This window comes from Schistocerca americana, chromosome 3 (assembly GCF_021461395.2).
Source record: "Schistocerca americana isolate TAMUIC-IGC-003095 chromosome 3, iqSchAmer2.1, whole genome shotgun sequence".
Classification (NCBI taxonomy): Eukaryota; Metazoa; Arthropoda; class Insecta; order Orthoptera; family Acrididae; genus Schistocerca; species Schistocerca americana.
In genome coordinates, this window is record NC_060121.1 from 524,591,617 (window position 1) to 524,610,878 (window position 19,262).

The window sequence follows — 19,262 nt, forward strand, 5'->3', positions numbered from 1 at the left end:
AAAAACACATGGGGTGCACTTGGTTAATTGCATTGATAGTTATTCAGAAACTCATCAGATGTTGTAAACAAAAGTAAAACCCCTGGGGTACATTGCAACCCACCTTTCTAACTGTGGGTTAAAATAGGTTTTATACTTTTTTCCACCCATTGTATTTATTTTCCATCCTTTTCTTCTTATCTGGGCTTTGTAATGGCACTGGCAATGTTAAGGACACTCTTTTTTTTTTGAGATAATTTAATTGCAACATCAGGTTTGGTTCCCAATGATTAGTAATGTATCTTTGTATGATGCATCTCGAAACAGGGTACAACACATAATGGTGTGTTGCAAGTTTTGCATTGGTATCTGGTTCTTAGGCATATTTTCTGTTTCACGCAAACTACATATCTGCACATTAATGTATTTTTCTTTGAATATTTACCCACCCTAAGATCTGGAACATACCTCTCTGTAAATCATAGAGGATTCTCATCATTGGAGTGCCTTTGTGCCAGCTTTGTTCCATCCTACAGTTCCCTAATGAGAGGTAGCTGAAACTCTTCAAGTGTCACTTTTCACATTGTAACTGACATGTGGAATGCTTGAGCATTTAAAATGAACAAATTCAGAATGAGAAAAAAAGTTCTCCTTATAACATTTGTCAGTCTTGTACACTGACCCTGCTGGGAGTTCAGTAACATGTCACAACAGTTGACTGCACTCATGCTCAAATTGTAACCTACAATACATCGTGTTTTCTCGATTTTTTTGTCTGTATTTCTGTCAGTCTTCTCTGCTTCAACCATTTCTCTTGTATTACATGTGGTCAACATCCACATTTCTCTTTCATCACACCAATTGATAGCAAGCATCTTGTCAGGTGACTTACACTTAGCTTCATTTCAATTTCTTGTGCAATTTTGTCGTATTGTGTCTATTCTTACAAACAGTGCCACATGCACCATGGTACCTCATACTTGTGAAGCCAGAGAAGCAGGTTGTAGTGCCTCGAGAATTTTGGTGTAAGTTCTAGAGACACTCGGCTGTCCACCGTCTTGAACACCTGATATTTTAAGTACGAAGGTGAGAGAGTGGAGATGTGTCTACCTCCCCGCCATATTCTGTGTGTGCAGGATGGACATGTATTGGGAGAATATTGCAATAGTGACGGTTGATCGGCACGGACAAATGTTTGCTGCTCACACCATAGAAGCTGTATGTCCAGTACAAGGAGCAAACGTGCTTTGTTCCTTGACGGTGTAATGACAGTATTTGTTGAGAACAAATGAATTATGTATTGAACTAAAGACACTTACATTTGATTTTCTGGTGTTGCACTTGCTAGAAGCAAGAACTGGTTTTATAGTGGTTTAAACCAAACATATTGTAATTGTATCTGTTAGTGTCTAATGGTCCAAAACAGGGTTGAGTGATGAGAGTTGAACGATCATGTGAAACTTGTAAAATTGTTTTATTGTGGAGATGAAAAAATAAAGAGTTGAACAAAAAGTATTCTGAGAGTACAGAATCATTTCAAGAGTAGAAAAGAGTCTATTTTGAAATTCCTTTAACCAGCTATAGTCATCGGGGAAGAAGAGTTTGTGTAGATCGACGCAGCCGTCTGACCCAAGAAGAAGATTGGCTGCACGGAATATGTTAAGTCAACTGCAAGAGACTTGTGAGTCTTGCACCCCAGTACCACACTGTCTCGTGTTGTCAGAAACCATTAGAAGGTCTGGGTTGGAATACCAGTTGTCAGAATACAGAGTATTTCCCTGTTTCAAATAAGGTCTCATAAGTATTGCCACTTTGGCCTAGATTGTGGAACTTAATTTTTGTTGTTGTGCCTTCATATACAATGAAATCCAAAATGTACTCGCACAACATGAATGTCTATTCTGAAACTACTACACATGGAACAAATTGTTTAAAAGGTAATTGGCCATTGAACAAGAGGCTTTTGTCAACGCAAGGTTACTGATTTCGACTTCGCACTGCAAAACTTTGTGTGGACTTTACCGATAATATTCCTAATTTTAAACAAACTGTCACCTCCAGTACTCACTGAGTTGTCACTAAAATTTAGTATTCTCAAAATGGTCTCAGGAGATAATTTTGCTGAAATGGATTGTGTAAAACCAGCAATCACTTATTTCCAACTTTTGAACTTGAGACATTAGAAAGTAAATAGCAAGAAAATAATAAAGTTCCTCAGACCCAGTATCTTTTTACTTTGACAACTGAGAATGCACAGGTTCTGGACTATTTGCACAGTTGTATACATAAAATTAATTCCCCTCTTCCAGGAGTGGGGGGGATTGGTGGAAGTAAAACGTGAGTTGTCATGTTTGGATAGCTCAGTCGGTAGAGCAGTTGCCCATGAAAGACAAGGTCCGGTTCAAGTCTCTATCCACCATACAGTTTTAATTTACTTAGAAGTTTCATATTGTCGCACACTGTGCTAGAGGGTGAAAATGCATTCTGGATAAAATCAGTTCATTTTTTGTGCTATAAACTGCAGTGCGTCTTCTGACATAAATATCATAAAAAATGACTGAATGCTTGAGTCATTAACCACCTGACTTGTTTCCTGAAGCTGAGTCATCAGACACATCCTTTAATAAGTGGAAATCAGTTTGTTTTTCGGTTCAAATTTTCAGAAGCATTTTGTTGTCACTTTTTGACTCTTCAGGTTCTGAATAACTGTCTACTGCACCTCGTGAAGAAGCATCAAAATGGTGTACTGTATCAGCTGTTGTACAGGGCTGGTGACTACTACATTGTGATTACGTTGAAGCCTCCTCACTACCACCAACATCAGATAATTTGTTCTCACTGTTATTCCTAATTATTATCTCCAGAATCTCTTTGTCTGAGCAACCGTAATGACATTACATTTCTCTCATAGAACAGAAGAATGCAAAGTTAAAACTGCTGAAAATTTTCAAAGTGAAGACAAATTTCGCAATGAGGAACAACAGAAAACATAGGTGCACACTCGAACTATGCAGCTGGAGCTCTGACAGTTACTTATGGTGCAGAAATAAAGCTCTGCGTGTTTACACGTTCAGAGCATACAGGTACCTGCAACTCAGGGTGCTTAAACTTGTTCGCAGCAGTGAAGGGCTGATGGCTCAAGACACTTTTTATTTATTTAGCGTATGGCATCTAAGTACATTTCAGTATTGGATCATATATTTATACATTACATAACACTACATATGTTCACAGGCAAACATCTAGACCTGGTATATATCCAGTGGGTTTTTGGCATGCCATGAGGGATTCTTCAAAGTCCCCACTGAATGCTCTGGCACTTCCTTCTTCTCTGATTTGTTGGATGGTCTGCTTAGGTGCGCCGCAGTCACATGCTGACGAAGACAGCAGTCCCCATATGAAGAGTGAGTCAGCACATCTTCCACGCCCAGTTCTTATCGGTTCAAAGTTGACCAGATCTTGTGGGGCTGATCAAACCCAGGAACTGCCTCAGTAATACAAGGCTTTAGGTGGCAAGTTGTTGGGGCATTTTGGAGCCATTCCTTTCTCCAAGAGTTGATGTCAGCCCAAGTGAGGCTGTCAAGAGCAAGAGGAGAATGTCTTGAACGGAGCCTCTTGATACTCAGATCAGGTATATTGATGTGTACCGGTAGTTCAGGGTTCGCTTTGATCTTGTTGTATTCCCTGACCAAGGCTGCTTCTCGTCGTATTTTTGGGGGTGGTTTATGACTCAGGACAGGTAGCCATATCTTAGATGTAGACCTATTGGTTCCTGAAATAATGCACATGGTGTTGTTAAGTTTGACATCAATTTTGTACACATGACTACTGTTTAGCCATACTGGTGCACAGTAGTCCACCGCAGAGTATACCAGGCTCAGCGCAGACATCCTGAGTTGTTGCCATTGGTCCCCAGGTGGTTCTGTAGAGTTTATAGATGAGCTTGTTTCTTGTTCTCATCTTGACAGATGCTTTAGTAAGGTGTGATTTAAATGACAAGGTTCTGTTTAACGTGACCCCTAGGTACCTTGGCTCCTTGTTGTGGTTGAGGCGTGTGTCATCAAGGTATACTTCCAGAACTCTATCAGCTTCTCTGCTATTGAGGTGGAAGCAAGTTACTTCTGTCTTCGTGGCATTAGGCCTAAGCCTCCATTTACGGAAGTATGCTGTCAGGGCAGACAGATCGGATGTCAGGGTTTCTTCCATTGTATCAAAATCTTTGTGCTTGTTACAATGGGCCAGTCATCAGCGTAGCCAAAGTTCCTACAAGCTATTTCTGGCATGTCAGCAATGTGTAGGCTGCAAAGCAGTGGGGCTAACACCAAGCCTTGAGGTAAGCCATTTTGAAGGAATTTCTGGCTACTGACTTTGTTTCCCATGGCGATCTTGAATCCTCTGTTACCAATCAACTTACCAATAAGCTTTGTCACTTTTTGACAGGGAATTATTTTCATCAGTTTGTAGAGTAGGCCTTGTCTCCATACAGTATCATAGGCTGCTGACAAGTCAATGAAGACCTCAGGTGTTTTTGATTTCTTTTGGAATCCCACTTCAATATGTGTTGTAAGGGCCAAGACTTGGTCTGCACAGCTTCGGTTGGGACGAAAGCTGGCTTGTTCTATTGAGATGGCCGTGAGTATTGTCTGACCGATCCTGTTAAGTAGTACTCATTCCAGAAGTTTGTACACTATGCTGAACAGTGTGCTATGGAGCGGTAGTTTTGCGGAATATTTCCTGTTTTACCTGTCTATAGGAGGGCAATTATCTTGGCACGTTTAAGTTCTTGGGGTATGTTTCCTGTCTGTAGTAGTGATGTGAAGAACTTTGCTAACCATATTTTCATATATTTGCCAGACTTGATAAGAACCTCTGGGAGGATTTCATCTGAGCCAGGGGCATTACCTGGTTTTGTGTCCTTTATTGCTGCCGAGATCTCTTCGGGGGGTGATGTCGCAGGAATATTTAGAGTCAACACTGGCTGTTGCCTTTAGCTTTCTAAGTTCACGTTTAATGTGTCTTGTTGTCTTTTGGTGGTTTACCCCTTTAGATGTTTTAACAATGTGCAAAGCAATTTAGTTTGGTGTTGTGAGGTTTTCTTCTCGAGTGATATGGCTGGCTGCTCCTAGTTTTCGAAGCAGGGACCATGCTTTTCTGCTGGATACTTTAAAGTGAATAACCTGAGTAGTTTCCTTCCACTTTTGTCGTCATGCAGTATCAAGGCTGTGTGTGAGTTCATCTGCTATTTCTCTGTCACCCCTGCTTTGGCAGTCATTATACAGTTGATCTTATGCAATTTACGTAACACATATTCAAATTTTAAAAGTGGTTTTTCTAAATTATGTTCATTCTGCCCTGCCCTGCTGTCCCCTCAGTACATGTCTGCACCAGCTTCATCAAAACAAATTTTTGTTACTGTTTTATCAAGAACTAACATTTTGAGACTGGCTGTGTGCAAAATATAGATTGATACTTCCAAGGAAGAAGACAGCAACTAGTCACTATTGATAATGTTATGATAATGGTATTTATTTACAAATATAGTGCTATAACTGGTTTTGAACCGACAATTTGACTTTAGACTCACTGTTCGCATTAAAGTGCACATTTGTTGAAGCTTGTGTAAGTTTTTGACTCTTTACCCTCCCTTGTGGTGAAAGATTCTTAGGAGGATGGCACTGTTGAAATCGTACATAATTTTCTTTTTGTTTGAAGTTGAAATTCTGTACTGTATCTGCAGCACTTACAGGATTCTATAAGGGGGTGTTACAGGACCAATACTGTGTATAGTATATGTAAATGACCTGTTGGGTAACTCCAGAAGCTCCTTGAGGTTCTCCATTAATGAAGCTATTATATATTGAAAAGGTGCAATGCTAGAAAATTATGCAGGAAAACCTGCAGATGATCAACTCTTGGTGCAGAAACAGGCATTGATCCCCAACATAAACAAATGTAATGTGTTGCGCATAAATAGTTGGAAAGACATTTTATTATTTGATTACATGATTGCCAAATGATCAGTGGAAGTAGCTATACTCATTAAATCTCTGTAAGTAAGTGTACAGAGTGTTTTGAATTGGATCAACCACATAAATGTAGTCATGGGAAAGGCAGGCGGCAGAAAAATCTTCAGGAGTCGTAGGCCATCAGTGAAGGAGATAGCTTACAAGACGCTTATTCAGCCAATACTTAAATGTTGCTGGACAGTCTAAGACTTTTGACAAATAGTTAATAGAGAAAATTTAGAAGTTCCTAAGATGACCAGTGTGTTTTATCACTTTATTAGTATTTGCAAAAGTGTTACAGAAATGCGTATCCAATTTTAGTGACAAATGAATCATAATGGGGTTTTCTGTTAAAATTCTGAAAAATTTTGTTCCAAGAACAGCCATCCAATATAATGCTTCCTTCTACTTAAAGCCCATGAAAAGGCCATGAAAGTAAAATTAGAGAGATTTGAGCATAGATGTATCTGACCAACAGTTGTTTTCCTGCACACCATTTGTGGTCTGAAACAGCAAAAGGAGCAGGTGGGGGGGGGGGGGGGGGGGTTGACTGGTACACAGAATACCCTCAAACACACACATAAGATGGTTTGCAGAGTATAGATCTAGATGTAAAAGATGTATAAAGATAATATTTACCAAAATATATCTGGTGTGCAAAAGTAAGCAGTAATCTTCTTGACAGCTTGAACAAATTAGAAAGACAAATATTCCAGTTGTTGCCTGCCATTTAAATTTTAGAGTCTAGATGTTAAATGTTGCCATATGCGTGTCAGCAACTTAGCATTGCAGATGCATCGAGGAAAAAGGAGCTGTTGGATGTAAATAACAATAATACATTGCAAACAACAGTCACACACAGTTACTGTGTAGAGCAAAACACAGATATAAATGCCATTATATTCTGCGACAGAAATCTCTTAACAACTCCTTATTACATAGCTTGTTTTGGAAATTTGCACATATTTATAGGTAATATTGGAACATTTTGTATTGCTGCTTAGACATGTTATTGTAAATAAGTAATGGCAGAAACATGAGAAGGGAATATAGTTAAATACATTAGTTGTAAGCCAGTGGCCTTGCCCTTTGGTTCTGTGTCAAGTGGAAAGACTGAACCAGAGACTTCAAAAGTTGTGTGACAAGCTAAGGCTGTGACTTCCTGGTCTTGCACCATAGTGTTGTGAACTGAAAGGTCTCCCTAAATAGGTCAAGTGTGCACCACACATCCACAGCTGCTACTCAGGTAGCTGACTGTGTATGGGGTGCTCACAAGGTTTTTTTTATTTTAGATTAGGCAAATCTCCATCCAATCCAGATAATGATAGCTGTAGGAAACTCAGAAGTATCAATGTAAGATTGAAAGAAATGCCTCCCACAGGTGAGAGTATTAAAATCCTAATGGTAAAATGCCGAAGCATTAACAACAAAGTAACAGAGATTGAATTGCTAATGAAAAGCAGTGGAGCTTACATAATACTAGGTACAGAAAGCTGATTAAAACCTGAAATTTATAGGAATGAGATTTTTGGGGAAAATTTAAGTGTATATTGAAAGGGTAGGCAAATGGGAAATTGTGCTATATTTGTCGCAGTGGACAAAAAATTCAAATCCACCAAAATAGAAATTGAATCTGCTTGTGAGTTTGTTTCGGCAAGACTCAGTATCAGGGTGTGCATAAAACGATAATTGGTGGGTGGTGGTGGTGGTTAGTGTTTAACGTCCCGTCGACAACGAGGTCATTAGAGACGGAGTGCAAGCTCGGGTTAGGGAAGGATTGGGAAGGAAATCGGCCGTGACCTTTCAAAGGAACCATCCCGGCATTTGCCTGAAACGATTTAGGGAAATCACGGAAAACCTAAATCAGGATGGCCGGAGACGGGATTGAACCGTCGTCCTCCTGAATGCGAGTCCAGTGTGCTAACCACTGCGCCACAAAAACGATAATTGGATCCTTTTATCGCCCACAAGACTCTTCTCCTCATGCAACCAAAAACTTCAGAGAAAACCTCTGCTTACTTGTACGTAAGTTCCCCAATCATGCTGAAATCATTGGTGGCGATGCTTAGCATCCAACAATTAACTGGGATATTACAGTTTTGCTAGTTGTGGGCATGATAAGACATCCTGTGAAACTTTACTAAATGCCCTATCTGAAAACTACCTGGATCAGATACATAGGAATCCTACCCATAATGGAAATATATTGGATCTAATAGCAACAAATAGACCTGATCTATTTGAGGATCTCCACATAGAAAGTGGTATCAGTGACCATGGTGTGGTTGTGGCAACAATGATTACCAAAGTACAAAGGACAATTAAAACAAGCAGATAGATATATATGTTCAGTAAACTAGATAAAAAATCAATAATGTCATATCTCAACGAATAACTTGAAACTTTCAGCATGGAGCAGGAATATCTAGAGGAACTCTGGCTCTAGTTTAAAAGATTAGTTGACCACATACTGGATAGATATGTACCCAGTAGAAGAGTACTTCATAGGAGTGAACTTTGTGGTGTACAGTCACTGTAAAGAAACTTCTAAAGAGACAGAGATTACTGCATAATGAGTGTAAAAGAAGGCGTAGCACTGTAGATAGAGAGATGTTGAATGAAACACTTTTGGCTGCCAAGAGAGCAATGTGCGATGCCTTCAATGACTGCTGTAGCAGAATATTGCAAGTGACATTTCACAAAAGCCAAAGAAAGTCTGGTCATATGTAAAGACTGTTAGTGGCAGCAAAGTTAGTGTCCAGTTCCTAGCAAGTGAGACAGGAACTGAAATAGAGGGTAGCAAAGCAAAAGGTGAAATGCTTAACTCCATTTTGAAGTGTTATTTTACAATGGAAAACCCAGGAGAATTGCACCAGTTTAATCCTCGTATCACTGAAAAACTGAATGAAATAGGTATTAGTGACAGTGGTGTTGAGAAACAGCTGAAATCGTTAAAATTTAACAAAGCTCCAGGCCCCGATTGGAATCCCTTTCAGATCCTATACTGAATTTGCTGGTTAGTTAGCCCCTCTTCTCACTATAATCTATCATAGATCCCTTGAACGAAAAACTACCCAGTTCTTGGAAAAAGGCACAGGTCACACCTGTCTTCAAGAAGGACAGCAGAAGTGATCGACAAAACTACCGTCCAATATCCTTGACATTGATTTGTTGTAGAATCTTAGAACATGTTGTTAGCTCAAACATAATGGGGTATCTTGAACAGTATCACCACCTCAATGCCAACCAGCATGGTTTTGAAAAATATCAGTTATGTGAAACTCAACTTGCACTTCTCTCACAAGACATACTAAACACTTTTGAGTGAGGCAGTTGGCTAGCTGCTGTATTTCTTGATTTCGAAAAACATTTGACTCAGTACCACACATACACTTACTGCCAAAAGTATGATCATATGGGGTATCAAGTGAAATTTGTGACTGTGTTGAGGACTTATTGGTGGGGAGGACAAAGCATGTTATCTTGGATGGAGAGTTATTGTCAGACCTATAAGTTACTTCGGGTGTGCCGCAGGGAAGCGTGTTGGGACCCTTGCTGTTCATGTTGTCCATTAATGACCTTGCAGACAATATTAATAGTAAAATCATGCCTTTTGCAGATGATGCAGTTGTCTGTAATGAAGTACTACCTGAAAGAAACTGCATAAATATTCAGTCAGATCTTGATAAGATTTCAAAGTGGTGCAGAGATTGGCCACTTGCTTTAAATGTTCATAAATGTAAAATTTTGCACGTCACAGAATGAAAAAACGTAGTCTCTTATAACTATAATATCAGTGCGATTCACTGTTGGATTCGGCCACTTCGTACAAATGCCTGGGTGTAACACTGTAGAAATATGAAATGGAATGATCACATAGATTCAGTCGTGGGTAAAGCAGATGGTAGACTTCAGTTTATTGGTAGAATACTGGGGAAGTGCAATCAATCTGCAAAAGAGATTATTTACAAATCACTCATGTGACTGGTTCTAGAATATTATTCAAGTGTGTGGGACCCATACCGAATAGGACTAACAGAGGATATTGAGCATGTACAGAGAAGGGCAGCCTGAATGCTCACAGGTTTATTTAATCCATGGGAGAGTGTCACAGAGATACTGAAGAAACTGAGCTGGAAGACTGTTGAAGATAGACGTAGAGTATCCTGAAAAAGTCTATTAACTAAGTTTCAAGAACTTGGTTTAAATGGTGGCTCTGAGAATACACTACAAACCTCTACATATTGCTGACTTAGGGGTTGTGTAGATAAGATTAGAATAATTTCTGCATGCAGAGAGGCATTCAAACTGCCATTCTTCCAACGCTCCATATGTGAATGGAACAGGAAGGAGCCCCAATAACTGGTACAGTGGGACGTACCCTCTGCCACACACCTCATGGTGGTTTACAGAGTATAGATGTAAATGGAGATGTAAAAGAGAGATAGAAATGAATACGTAATGAATCACAATTATTGAACGTGGGGGAAAGGAAGTGTAAAATACGTAACAGTACCCAAACCAATGACTCAAAGTGTTTAGAGAAAACTTTCAGATAGAGCACTGGGAAGAGATTTACAAAGTGAACGCAGTAGTTGGAAATTTTACTGTCTGTAAACCAACTGCTGTCAGCAATTTGATTCTCATTTCTCCTAAAACAAATTGAGGATAATGTTAAACAGAATCAAGAACAAATGATTTATAACAAATGTGTTTAAAGTATCTTGTGCCTGGAAGAGAACCCTCTACCTAATTGTATGAGCTGTAGCCAAGGTGAAAAAACAGCATTATCATTAGTGTTGTAAAATGATCCAGTCTCGTGTCAGAAACTTTGTTTACCATTTTTTTCTATTCCTACGTGTAAGCTTGGACTGATTACTATACTAGTACTGTCTGCAAAAAGGACTAATTCTGCTTGTTGTGTACTAGATGGAAGATTGTTGACATACATGAGGAACAGTATGGACTTAGAAATCAACCTAGGGGAACCCCCTAGGTGAGTTCTCCCCAGTTAGAATTATGACCCTGGACTATTTTGCTTGAATTACTAAGTACAACTTTCTGCATTATTTTGGTTAGATATGACATTATCCATTGGTTGGCTATACCATCACTCCCATAATTTGTCAATTTATGTAGGAGAATACTGTGATTCACACAGTCAAATGCCCTAGAGAGGTCACAGAAAATACCAACTGGCACCCATAAATTGTCAATTTATGTAGGAGAATACTGTGATTCACATAGTCAAATGCCCTAGGGTGGTCGCAGAAAATACCAACTTGCACTATAATACTTGTAAAATCTGGTGAGTGAACATGTAAATGGCATTCTCAGTAGAGCAACCCTTCTGAAATCCAAACTGTGACTTGCTAAGGATACTATTGTTGCTGAGGTGAGATACTATTCCAGAATACATCACGCACCTTCTCAAAAATTTTGGAGAATGATGTCAGAAGTGAAACTGGTCAGTTGTTATTGACAACTTAAAGAGGGGTTCAACAATGGCTTATTTCAGACTCTTGCCTTGCGTTACATATTTCAGATAAGACTGGTCTTATTACATTGGAACAAATTTTTTGTACTCTATTGGAGACACCATTAAAACCAGATGAGGTTTTATTTTTGAGAGACTGTATAATTTTCTTAATTTCAGAAGAAGTTTATTGATACATTTATATGATTGAATATTATGAAAGTTGCATTTTGAACGTATTGCTGTGATTTTGCCCTTGAAATGTTTGTCCCTATGCATTCTACTGCATTTAAGAAATGATTATTAAATGCATTTTCTACCTGTGACTCAACATTTATAGCCCTTCCTCTCAGTTCAGTAGTGATGTCTTGTTCTGTGTCTGGTTGTCCTGTCTCTCATTTCATTGCATTCCATATAGCTTTATGTCTGTCGCTGTAAGTACTGATTGCTGACATTATGTGCAAGTTCTTTGATCAAATTAACATTGCGTAACAGGGACAAACTGTGTTAGGCAGCGCAGTAGTTAAGAGACTCGTATTCAGGAGGATGGAGTTTTCTCTATCCAGCAATCTTGTTTTACGTTATACATGGTTTTCCTGAATCATTTCAGGCAGCTGTGAGGATGGTTCCTTCAGCAAGGCTGTTATTTACCACCTGTCCTAACCTCATAAAAACACGGCTGTATATTTTATTTGTAGGTACATTCGAGTTATTTTTTTCATAGCATCATGATGACAAATCTTATAACATCATGAGATGACCACTGGGTGAATAAACACACACACACACACACACACACACACACACACACACACACACACTCTCTCTCTCTCTCTCTCTCTCTCTCTCTCACACACACACACACACACACACACACACACACACACACACACTTGGGCAACAACAGTGGTTGTGCAAGTGTGATTGCTGGTAGGGAAATGACTGTGTTTTTTAAAGCTAAGTAATTTTTCTGACTATTTTGCAATCATCTCTGCTGCTCAGCAATACCAACGATTAGTGAGTAGTGATCCATTCTCATATAAATATTGTGAAGTTGATAACAACACATCTTAAATTATTTTCTGAAGTGATTGCTACTTGTCACGACTTTTATGTTATCATGCAAATAATCAAAGATTTTTGTTGCTGCACATTGAACTCCTATTTGAGCTACTGACAGCTTAAATAGTGGGCAGTAAAGGCCACTTTTGCTTTAGTGTTATAGGTATGCACATCACTATTCTTTTTAAATTCAATTGGATTATTTATGGCAAATTGCATTAGCGAATATATCGCACTATCTCTTGTGGCCATTGTCTCCGGTTGCTGTGACCTGACTTCGGATTGGAACTGCATCTGACATGAGCAGCAATCAAAAGTGAGTGGAGGGGGTAAGGAGGCAACATACAACAGGAAGACGAAGGGATAGCAGAGTGGGGGGTAAGAGAAGATGGTGTGCTGTCTATGAGATTGAGAGGAAGCAGTGATGTGGTGGGTAACAGGATATAGGATAAGGCTGCTAGGCACAGAGTCGGGGCACTGTTCTTGGGAGGAGAACTCTTTTTATCAGAAGGAATGGTCAACTACTTCATCTTTGATACTGTGAAACAATTCAGTGCCCCTGTAACCCATACGGTCACAGATTCCGATTCATTTACTTTACGACAATTCCTCATCCTAAGACCCAATGGCATTATAGAAATATAGTAAGTACCATAATCTCTGTTATACACTTCACATATCTGCACATATAAAACCAAAAACCAATGGCACTGTAGACATATAATAAGAAGTACCAAGATCTCTGTTATACACTTCACAAATCTGAAATGTACGATAAGCAATAACTTCTTGGCTGTTAAAAGTCTCCACTTTACCACCACCTACTAGAGCCACAGTAACCCAACCATCACCATGTGCACTAGCATCAGCATTAGTAAGTGTAAAATTCGGTACGCATCCACAAAACACTGAAGGACCAGGAAGAATAACTTGTGCACCAACTCCACTCTTTGTAGTAATAGCTATATTATCAATAGCTTTATACACTGTACACGAACGCCTTCTCCTCCTAAAATAACGTGTATGGAATGCATACACAATAATTTGGAATGTTCTTCCCTGTTTGCTAACTCCTGTTCACATACTAGATCAATTGTTGGTATTACCATTTTTGTTGTACAGAACTGAATACAGCAAGTGTTCTCAAAATTTAGGGAAAGTTCATTTTCGTACAACAATTTAATTAAAAAACTTTGAAAAATATCGTTAACAATTTCTTCTGTTGCTTTTATTGCAACACAAGTATCATCTGCAAGAAGTGCCAATTGTGCACATTGTTTGAGTTATTCAGCGTAATCTCTCATACAGTGTAAAGCTATCAATTCCACAAAACTTAAGTTTCTCTAAAAGAATAACATGGTTTACTCATTCAGAAATCTTGGAAATATCACAAAAAACAACCAGTGATATTTTATTATTTAACACTTGTAATATTTGGTGACAGTGTGTATAAATAGCATTCTCAGTTGAGCGACACTTCTGGTATCCAGTTCTTTAGACATAAATATCAATATGATAATGTAGATGTTAAGCTACCAGTACAATATAAACAGCAGCTTTTTAATACAAATAATGAAACAGTAGATGTCTCAAAGTAGTATTGTCAAGTTTAATTTAAATTGAGTAAACTGTAATAATTATAGTAGTTCAATGATAATTAATTATTGATGCAGCTTCTAACAGCAGAGTAAAAGAAATCATGATATTAACATTTATGTTTGCCGTTTGTATTTTAGATCCCAGAAAGTGGTAACTTAACCCAATGATGTCATATTGAAATACCCCTACAGGGTACTGTGAAATGAGATTCACTACATATCAGCTACTCTGATCGTTGGGTGTGGTAGACCTCAGGACATTCTTCTAATTGTAGAGTAACACAACAGTTTTTACACTGCCATGCACTTTCACTTATTTTTCTTCTGCAACTACAACTCATCATTTGATGTGATGGGTTAATGACCCTAGTGGTAGGATAGTTTCAATTCTAAGTTAACGCACTTGGAGTTCTTTTGGCAGATATTTGTTATAGACACATATCTGTCCATGATGGTGAAACAGTCTACGGTATTGTCACGAATTTTATTAAACTGCTATTATTAAATGGTGCCCATAAGAGTAAGTCTGTCTTGACACAAGGTGATTGCTGGATGTCACAAAAATGGTTCAACTGGCTCTGAGCACTATGGGACTTAACTTCTGAGGTCATCAGTCCCCTAGAACTTAGAGAACTAATTAAAACTAATTAACCTAAGGACATCACACACATCCATTTCCGAGGCAGGATTCAAACCTGCGACCATAGTGGTCATGCGGTTCCAGACTGTAGCGCCTAGAACCGCTGGGCCACCTCGGCCGGCCATGGGTGTCACAAGTCAGGCGAACAGTGAATATGGTAATAGAATGGATGCAAGACATGGGTTGGTCTTTGTTAAAAAATATCTGTTGAAGTTGTGTATGCTGGTGTCAAGAACTGAACCAAGAGTGTTCCGTTACCTGCCTGGCATGTTCCAATTCATGAAAAGTATTAAAATTAATTTCTTGTACTGGAGAATGCGTCTTTGTTGTTGTCCTGATAGAAAAGGAGAGTTAGTGTAGTTTGAGGGGCAGCCACAAGAATGTACATTGACAGTTCCAAGCACAGCATCCTAACAGCTAGACAACCTGCTTGCACTCAAGTTGTTCTTTTTTCTGTCTTTTCGGTTGCAAATTTTTTGTCTGGAAATAAAAAGAAAGAATACACAGAGCTTGTGCTTTGCCTCTGCTGGAGAGCAACTGTATAATAGATGTCCAGCCTGTTGTGGTAGGCTCATATTTATAATTCACTCAAAAAACATTATATCGTACAATTATTCTCTGAAAAATTTCATTTTTTAAGGTTGCTTTTTATACTAATGCAGTGAATGCATTTATTTTGTAATTTAAAAACAATGCTATAATTTCATTTTATTGAAATTGTTTTTCAGATGCCTGCCCCATGTTTTGAAATCATAGATGACATAGAAGATTTAATTTCGTCACAAGACATTACTCCTAAGGAACGGTATAGTAATAAGAGCTCAGTAACTCTACGTGCACGCAAGAGAACAAAAGTACAACCACCTGTCAAAGAAGAACTAAAGCCTGATACGCATCTTGATAGTGTCATCCCAGGCACCCAGACTATATATTTGAAGACATGGGGATGTACACACAACAGTTCGGATAGTGAATATATGGCTGGGCAACTAGCTGCATATGGATATCACTTAACAGGTTATTTCCTTACATTATTCAGATCCACCTTATTTACAATTCTTGTTGTTTTGCAGTGTTTCCAAAGATAATATAGTTATTGAACCTTCACAGATAATAAGATGGAGGCTGATTTGTGGCTGCTGAATAGCTGCACAGTAAAAAGTCCAGCAGAGGATCATTTTCGGTGAGTTCTAATGTATATAGTGGTTAAGATGCTGCAGACTGAAAGTTTACATGCATTATTCAGTAGTATCCTCAGAAATTTTCATGGAAAAACTATCTTAGCAACAGCAGACTGGGAGACATAACTAAAACTACAAATTTAGTGTAGCAAGTGCTGAAACATTATCAACAACTTTCAGAAATGGATACTGAATAAGTTATGAGGTCTGAGAACAATAATGGATTTAACTGAGATCACATCTTGTGTCCCTGTGCTATGCAGTCATAGTTTTCTTCCTTGATATTTCAGTTCAAAGTTAGAGGAGTATACTGGTGCTTTTAGAAGTCTCATTGTTTTATGAGGACCCTACCTTTGAAATGTTCATTGAATAGACAGTTTGTACCCAGAATAATTAGTTTCTGGCAATGTTAATGGTAAGTAAAGAGAGATGAGTTGCAAGTTAAGTAATGTAACCAACAAGTTTAAATTGTGCACATGTTCGCTGACCACATTACACTATTGCAGAAGGGTAACAGAGAGTTGAATTAACTGGACAATGATCACTACCTTTCATCTATCAGTAGCTGTTATTTTGTGTATGATGATTACACTCTCACAGTGATCTCTATGTGTGTGGAAGTAAACAATGATTTAACTCGTACATGTGGCTGTCTTCAGTACAGGATTATTATACTCGTGTTTTGAACATAAAACAGCTAAAATTTAAAATAATCTCTAGGTTCCAAGTTTACTTCAGTAGCTAAACAACAATACAAGTGTGTGCAATAGGATCAAACCGTGCAGTGCTAATTAATGCTGCACATGAAATGTGGTAAGTGTCCCTATTCTATATTTAGTCTACTATGCCTTAGGCAGAAACACACAACCAAAAACTTATATAAACCAAAGATAATAAATGTACAAAAAGTAGCTGGGAGCTGATAATAGTTCTCTGAGAATGACAGTGCTGAAGAAATCCGTGAACTTTTAACAGAATGTATACTGTGTTAAAAGTTGTCTTCCTTATAGTGAATTGTGCAGAGGATCCTTTGAAAAAAAAAATTCTTACATTCCCATGTTTAAAAATTTTTGCAGAATACAGCAGAAACCACCAAGTCATTAAAATAACTTAAAAAATGGTACTAGTTATAGAAGTCTCTTCATCTAAGTAAGCCACATGGTTATGAAATCAAAAATTGCTGGATAAATATGTGATAACTACGGAGCTTCATGAAACCATGAATTTCAGTAGGGTGTCATGTCATGCAGAGACCTGGTGGGGGTGGATTTTCAGGAGTTAAAATATGAATGAGAAGAAGAAGAAGGTGTTATTGACATAAGAAATAACCAAGTGGTTAATACTAAGCTTGAGAAAATAGATGCATTTATGCCCTGCTTCAAAACATCAGAGTTAGCTGAATATGCCAAGGCTAATTTTAACTATCTTAAAATCCAAATCTGTTTGCCCAACAGAGTGAAATATCTCCAAGACAAAAAAGGAGCCATCATGAAGGAATTATCTGAATGGAAAGGACATTGGTAGATGTTATTTACATGTGCAGACAAACAAATGATACCAGTTTTAGAAAATTTATTCAAGAGAAAAAGCAAGTCAATAATGCATTGGTCCACCTCTGGCCCTAATGGGAAGCAGTTATTCAACTTGGCATTTATAGAGTTTTTGGATGTCTATTTGACAGATATTGTGCCATATTCTGTCCAGTTGGCGTGTTAGATCATCAGAATCCCAAACTGGTTGGAAGGACCTGTCCATAATGTTCCAAACATTCTCATTTGGGGAGGGACCCAGCAATCTTGCAGGTCGACGTAGGGTTTGCCAAGTGTGAAGTCAAATAATAGCTGTATCTTTCTGTCCTCTCTCTAGGTCGATTGCTTCCTTCTTGATGCTGTGTTCAGCCATGGTTCACCCATTCCTGCCAATATTGTAAAGTAGTGGCATCATTCCTAGTCAGATTCAAGTATGCGCCGATTGCTCGAACTGGCTTCTTTGAGCCTCTACACGTCCTTTCTGAAATGCTGACATCTGCATATATTGTTCATGCGCCTTCCTGTGAGCCATAGTTACTGTCCAAGTGAGTACATGGAATGACTTTCGCAAAGACTTTATGCCCTGGTATTGCGCTGCAGCATCACACATTCGTTCATTGGCCACAAAAATTTACAGTTTTGCATTTTCCCTCAATATCTATATGAACATGAATTTTCTACTAATTTGTGTAGCAACTCTTTTGTATTGTGAAATTTTTTATCTCAGGGAGTATTAGCATCGTGGGCACACCACTACAAATGGCAAGGGATAGGCAGCATGTGGGAAATCTAATATGAACCTGTCCATCACCAGAATTCAGCTGTCTGCTCTGGATAACCCACTTTCTAGAGCTGCAAGTATTCAACTTTTGTTGAAATGAAGAAGAAGAAATCTGGAATTGGTCCTCTGTGAATCATTTTCCTACATGTATAATCTGGAAAACGTTGTAACATATCCTTGTATTTATTGAGACATCATACTTTTTGTTTGCTAATGACCTACAGTGAACTTTACAAATACGTATCAGGCAACATACATTGATTTTTCACTCTTGTTTTGTTAGAAGATGTTTGTAATTTTCACTGCCTGATAAAAAAAGTGAAGCCCCCAGAGGACATAGTCGAATGTCATTGTAACTTCATACGTGTCAACGCCCTCAATTATCATGTAAATTATTGGAGTTGAAGTCCTCTGTGACAGGTACTACAGCTGCCAGCGTACATTAGTGTTGTTCATGTTTAGTGCATTGTTACTAGGCCTGGTAAAGTATATAAGAGGTGCGAACAGCACTCAGATGTTGAGTGATCATTGTGAAGGACAGGAAGCATGGACTGTATATGAATAGCATATTATTATTATTTCTTTCCTTTCTCAGACGTTATGTCTGGTTAAAAATGGAAAGTGATGCGGACCTTGATCAAGCATGACTTCCTTTTAACTGTATGGTATATGTTACATTGCATTTAGGAACTTTCGGGTAATTGAACATGTATCAATAATTACAGATTTCTGTAGTTGTATATATACGTTTGGATGTAGTTGTATTGCATTGATGTATTGGTGGATATTGTGTGGTATGACTCTTGTAGTTGATAGTATAATTGGTATAATGTCAACTTTATCCTGATGCCACATGTCCTTTACTTCCTCAGCCAGTTGGATGTATTTTTCAATTTTTTCTCCTGTTTTCTTCTGTTTATTTGTTGTATTATATTTCGATTAGTTGTGTTAATTTCTTCTTTTTATTGGTGAGTATGAAGTCAGGTTTGTTATGTGGTGTTGTTTTATCTG

At 38.3% G+C, this 19,262-nt stretch overlaps 1 protein-coding gene across 2 annotated transcripts in view; it reads left to right on the top strand.

The window, feature by feature from the left end:
- LOC124605605 (threonylcarbamoyladenosine tRNA methylthiotransferase) overlaps nucleotides 1-19,262 on the top strand; it is a 120,962-nt gene that overhangs the window by 18,724 nt on the left and 82,976 nt on the right. The window contains exons 2-3 of one of the 2 annotated variants that reach the window (XM_047137401.1): nucleotides 15,489-15,777; nucleotides 15,871-15,943. In XM_047137401.1, the coding sequence (XP_046993357.1) occupies nucleotides 15,489-15,777; nucleotides 15,871-15,943 (362 nt within the window). Of the gene's footprint in view, nucleotides 1-15,488; nucleotides 15,778-15,853; nucleotides 15,944-19,262 lie in introns of those variants that run through there. The other variant, XM_047137402.1, reaches the window with a different exon arrangement.